At 41.5% G+C, this 6,091-nt stretch overlaps 1 protein-coding gene across 2 annotated transcripts; it reads left to right on the top strand.

Moving 5' to 3' along the window:
• The first annotated feature begins 327 nt into the window (after window positions 1-327).
• Window positions 328-2,623, top strand: BEX5 (brain expressed, X-linked 5). Of its 2 annotated transcripts, none has more exons than XM_011975403.1 (3): window positions 328-480; window positions 1,530-1,584; window positions 2,025-2,623. In XM_011975403.1, the coding sequence occupies exon 3, from the start codon at window positions 2,065-2,067 to the stop codon at window positions 2,398-2,400; it is 336 nt and encodes a 111-aa protein (XP_011830793.1). In that variant the 5' UTR covers window positions 328-480; window positions 1,530-1,584; window positions 2,025-2,064; the 3' UTR covers window positions 2,401-2,623. The 2 variants fall into 2 exon arrangements, with proteins under 2 accessions (XP_011830793.1, XP_011830794.1); XM_011975404.1 differs by lacking the exon at window positions 328-480 and adding an exon at window positions 554-749.
• Window positions 2,624-6,091: the final 3,468 nt, after the last annotated feature.

Here is a 6,091-nt window from a genome sequence, read left to right as displayed (position 1 = left end):
AAGACTTACAATACTGCTAGGGCTTTACTTGCTGGACGTGAAGGGGAGAGAAGTGTGCGTTTAGGGGTATAGAAGAGGAAGAAGCGATTCTTTAAAACCTCCAGCAGAAACCAGAGCAAGTCAAATACAAAGTATATGACCCGTTAGGTCTTGGGGATCGCTACATTAAAAAAAATGGAGGGTTGGGTAGTAGCCTGCGGTAGTGGTGGAGAAAGCAGGAATGAAGAGAAAGGTGGCGCCACCTACACTCCCGCCCCCACCCTTCTGCCGTACTGCGAGTGTGAATGGTATTTGGAAATCTGAGCTCACAGTGACGTGGGCCTTAGGAGACCCAGAGCCAATGCGTGGATTAGTTTCTCCTAGTTGCAGTTTGGTAGTCATTGCTGGCCGTGCGACGGCTAGCTGTTGCCCTGAAGGCAAGCGAGCCAGCTGCCCTGGAAAGGAGGAAAGTGGTAGAAGCCGACCCCTGCGCCCTGACAGGTTGGTGGGCGCTGAACGGTGTGAGAGCTGCAGAAGGCAAAGACCAGAGCGGGTCTAGGACTGGATTATCTACCCCTTTCCAGATACACACCCGTTTAGTGTGAGAAATGGAGCGACTGGGGAGAGGATCTCCCGAGGGGGCCGGATTGAGAATGGGTACCATTTGAGATCTCCTAGGAGGCCGGCCATTGAGCAATGTCTGATGGAGTCCGGCCGGTGGAGGAGACTGAAAGGAAATAGCCTGCTTCCTGCTGGGCCGCGGGAGGGAAGTGCAGCCGGTGACCAAGGTGTGGGGAGGGCGGACCCTACCAAGGTTTTAGGCCTGCCTTCTAGATATCTTTTCTTCACCTTCTACCCATTTAGAGCTGGAAATGATAGGCTGCGGGGGCCGAGGAGAGGAATTGCTGTAGAGGAGGGGGACAGAGATCAGGTCTGGAAAGCAGGTCCCTATTGCGGCAGTTGAGCGGGTGAGCTTCTGACTGCGGGACAGAGGCGAGGAGCGAGAAACTGTTTTGGTCCCAGCAGGTGGGTCGGTGTAAGCCTGGGCGCTACTTGTAGATCCTGGAGTGAGAATGACAAAGCGCAGAGACTGCAGCAGGTCCTAGTTTGCAATGCCCACATACCTCTTCACTCATCGTCCATCTTGATGCATAAAATGGTGGGCATGGGAGTGGAGATCGGGTGGAGAGAAGGCCTGATGGATACCTAGATTGAAATTCTTTGTGAATAAACTACGTATCCATTCAGCAAGCTCTTCTAACTCCCCCGCCAGGCAAGTTGTCTGCAGTCCAGAAATGGTAACTAGATGACAGTAGGAGGAAACAGTAGAGATGGGAGCCTAAGGAAGAGGTTAAAACGTTTTGGAAATAGTCATCTTTGATGCCTATTTCTGGAAGGTGGGATAGCCTGTCACAGGGTAGGAAAAGCAGTCGTGAGACAGGATGGAGGAGAAACAGAAGGTACTAATACTAGGAGAACCCTAAATCAGCTCTCATTACTGGTCCTTTGATTAAAAGATCAGTCCTGGTAATTGTCGCATTTGTCTGCAGGTCTTTAAGTGCGTTTTCAAGGCTAAGAGAGAAAGACTGCCTCTGATCCCTGAAGGCAGGAGGTTGCCTGGGGCCCTCTGGTGTAGGGGTATCAAGGATCAGAGCAGAATCTGGGTGATTCACAGCCCTTCCTGCCAGAGTTGAGTGCAGGAGAAACTTAGGAGAGTCTTCATAAAATGACAGCCCTGTGTCTGATGAGGGAAGAAGGGAGTAGAGGGGCGAGGTCTGGGGCGCTCCTGGAGAGCTTATTAGGATCCCAGGGAGGTGAAGTCTGGTCTCTCTATGATTGTCCCCCTCCCCCAACTCGTCCTGCATTTTGGTGGTAGGAGTGGCCTGGGGAAGGGATTTTCAGGGAAAATGGTGGGCCTTGCAGCAGCGCTGGGTCTGGGGCTTCCCCTACAAGGTTCACAGTTTCTCAGGTGGGAAAACCTTTGCCAAACAGAACTCTGAATCCTATCAAGCATCCATTCCCTCTTCTTGTTTTTTATCTTCTAGGAAGGAAAAAAAAAAAAAAAAAACAGGAAAAAAACTCAACATGGAAAATGTCCCCAAGGAAAACAAAGTTGTGGAGAAGGCCCCAGTGCAGAATGAAGCTCCCTCTTTAGGAGGTGGTGAAGACCAAGAGCCAGAAGGAAATGTTAGAGGGGTTTGGGCTCCACCTGCCCAGGATTTTGGAGAAGATGTGCCCAATAGGCTTGTCGATAACATTGATATGATAGATGGAGATGGAGATGATATGGAACGGTTCATGGAGGAGATGAGAGAGCTAAGGAGGAAAATTAGGGAACTTCAGTTGAGGTACAGTCTGCGCATTCTTATAGGGGACCCCCCTCACCATGATCATCATGATGAGTTTTGCCTTATGCCTTGAATCTGGAGGTTAATAATCATAAAATCCCTGCTTTCTAAATTCACATTTTTCCTGGTGTACCATTAATGTGGACCTTTTGGCATTCTTCTGCAATTTTCTGATTGGAGATTGCATTTTGACCTAGTCTGTAAGTTTTTCTGTCAGAAGAGGACTTTCATCAACTGTCGTGGAAAGATGTTTATTGCATACTGTAATGTTAACAAAGCAATTTAAAAGCAGTCTATAGACTATTTCATTTAGATGTGTACGTATGCACACTATATATAAAATATATAATATATATGAAATACACACACACACACATATATATATATATGAATGAGTGAAAACCAGAATGTGCTTTATCTATGTTGTATAGTTACCGGTACTTTTTAATTTCTTTATTTTTTTCTTGCTTATCTGTTTTTTCTCACTTTTCCAAAATGAATACATGTGTTTCGTATGTTCCAGGAAAAAGAAAAGGTAACAAGCAAGGAACTTGCCAATCAGCTTATATAGGAAATGGGGGCAATTAATAAACACTTGAAACACAGTTTAAAGACATGTAAATCTTATATTATCTATGAATCTCTCATTTAGAAACATGTACCTGATAATTACAGATACATTACATTATAAATGCCTTGGAGGGTCGCTGTGGGAATCAAATGAGGTAATGACTGAGCTCTGTGTCTTGCTCTGTTTATACATGCAAGGCTCCAGCCCTCCAGGTGCCCTTCATTTTTAGGGAAGATTCCAAGGAGAGTGCCTATCAGCAAGTCCAATTGATTTCCAGGTGAGTACAGGTTCAAAATCCATTATCCAAAATGCTTGGGACTAGAAGTATTTTGGATTTTGGATTTTTTTAAATTTTGGAATATTTGCATATACATAATGAGATATCTTGGGGATGGGACCCAAGTCTAAACATGAATTTCATTTCTATTTCATATATACCTTATACACAAAGCCTGAAGGTAATTTTATACAATACTTTTAATAATTTTGCGTGTGAAACAAAGTTTGTGGATATGAAGTCAGGTGTGAAATTTTCCATTAGTAGCATCATGTCATGTTCAAAAAGCCTTGGATTTTGGAGCACTTCGATTTTGGATTTTTGGATTAGGGATGCTCAATTTTAAATGCTTTTCTATTCATCTGCTGCTCTGCCTTTCTTTTCTGCATAATGCCATAACTATTAGGCACATCTTCCTCTTCACTTGCATTTTGCTCCCTCCACTAGCTTCTACCACTGCAGATGTACTGGACTCCTGAACATGACAAAGACCCACTGATTTCTCTGGAACCTTCAGTAGTCTGATTCCCCATTTTGCCTTTTCAAAAATGTATAGAGTGTCCCTCCCTGCTTTAGAGTTATACTTAAACCAGGTGGATACTTCACCAACACTGCTTGTAAATGCAAACAGCCCTTTATGGTTTTCTCATACTTCTTTCCTCTTCCCCTTCCCCTTCTCCCAGACAAATTTGAGTGACGCTTATGATAGTGTGCTCGGAATTGGATTATCTCTTCCATCCTCTGATGAAAATAGCCAAGTCTCGTTGTCTATCAATTTTCTGTGCAGACATTGCTACAGGTTTCATTCTGCACATACACAGGAGCTGTAGGGATAATTTTATGCTCCCAAGACTACTCTGGTTCACACCACCCTGACTTCAGGAGTCCCCAGTAGTCTACACTAACTTAAATGGATCCAGATAAGTTTCCCTCTTCCTTTGCTTTGAGATTTGCTGTGCCAAATAAACCTCTAATTACAGATTGATGAGAAATAATAGCAGGAACTGGGGATCTGGTAGATGAATCCCAATTTTAAAACATTGTTCACAGTCATCACTGTTTCCCACTAAACTGTGCCCTTCTCACAGTAAATATTTTGTCTCATTTATGCTGGTACCCTTAGTGTTTAGTATAGGGCCTGATAAGTTGTAGGGCACAACGGTTAGTTATAACTGAGTTGAATCCTGCGATCTGGACCCGGGGTTGCTTCTGATGATTTATGGGCAAGGACTTCTTTTCCCTACAGACTGTTGCTTGCAATTTAAAAGGAACACAGAAGAAGAAGCATTATATGCCAATTTCCAAAAAAATGCACTTATCTTAACATATATGTCAGTGTTTATCAACATGTCCTATATAGACCAGTTGCATCAAAATTGCCTGAAGAACTGGCTAGAAATTCAGAAAAAAATGTGTTTCACTCCATACTCACTGTACCCTAGTTAATCAGACATCTCTGGACTTACATGAATTAAAGTGGAGGCCCCAGCTTTAGTCAATCCCGGACACCCCTCTCCCCACCTTATATTATATAGAAATGGGTAGTTGGTTGATTGGTAGATCTGAGACCTGTGAAAACACTACGTAGAATTTAATTAATCTATATACATCAGGCATTATTTCCCTATTAGACGGTGCCCTTCTTAAAGAGACAACTACTTTTTATTTTTTTAATGCTATTGTCTTTAGTGCATAAGTTCTCAATCCTTGCTTCAGATTTGAAATACCTGAGGATACTTTAAAGTGGAGCTCAGGACCCAACTCCAACCAGTTGAGTCAGACTCATTAAAAGTGGGACCAACAGATCCTTAGTGTGAAAGATCCCATGGTGATTCCAATGTAGAGTTGAGAGGTGAGTGAAATTTGTGGCTAAAATATCTTTGGCTTATTTTCGCTGTACTACCCCTGATTGTGTTACCCTAACCAGGTTAATTTGTTTATAAAGAATTTATATCTTATGAAAGAAATACCCTAGGGGAGGAATTATACCCCCAAATCACAACAACATCTTTTTAAGAAAATATTTGCCAGTGTTCGTCCAACTTTGTTAGCCGATCAAATACTTCAGAATTCCGCTTGGAGCATGTTTAAAATACATAATTCTGGCCCCATCCAAAATTCACTCTTTGGTAATGGTGCTCAGATAGCTACATTGTCAACAGTCTTTAGGTGATTTTGATGCACATTAGAGTTTGCGGATCACTTGTGCATACATTTTTATCCAGATTATGTTAAAAACAAACCAATAAAATAACTAAAATAAAATATAAATGTTCGCCTAAATTCAGGGAAAGGAGCAGTAAGGAGATGTATATGGACACAAAAAATAATTTTAAAAACTAAAATAAAAATTTTAAAACATTAAATCATAAAGGGAAAGACTGACATTCACCATGTAAAAAACAAATTAAATCTTCTGCAAAGTAAAGTAAGACTGTAAATAAAGTTCAAGGAACTTCAAGGAATTTCAGTTAGAAAGGAATATGTTCACTAATCAATTATACCATGGTGACTATAGTTAATAACATAATATTGTCTACTTGAAAATTGCTAGGACTTTAAGTGTTCTCACCACAAAAATTGATTGGTATGTGAGTTAATGTATGTGTTATATTGTTTGATTCAGTACTTCCACAATGTATAAAGATATCAAAACATGATTTTGTGCACCATAAATATATACAATTTTTACTTCTCAACTAAAAACATAAATTAAAATAGAATATGAGACTTAAAGAGCAAAGGCAGCCATCAGCAAGCCAAAAAGAAAGGCCTCAGGAGAAACCAAGCCTGCTGACACCATGATCTTGAACTTTCAGCCTCCAGAACTGTGAAAAATAAATTTATACTATTTAAACCACCCAGTCTGTGGCATTTTGTTATAGCAGTCCTAGTAGATTGATAGAAGATATAACA

Source organism: Mandrillus leucophaeus, unplaced genomic scaffold (assembly GCF_000951045.1).
Source record: "Mandrillus leucophaeus isolate KB7577 unplaced genomic scaffold, Mleu.le_1.0 Scaffold1544, whole genome shotgun sequence".
Taxonomy (NCBI): domain Eukaryota; kingdom Metazoa; phylum Chordata; class Mammalia; order Primates; family Cercopithecidae; genus Mandrillus; species Mandrillus leucophaeus.
Note: the sequence above shows the minus strand (reverse complement) of the source record. Positions and strands in the feature narration are given on the sequence as shown.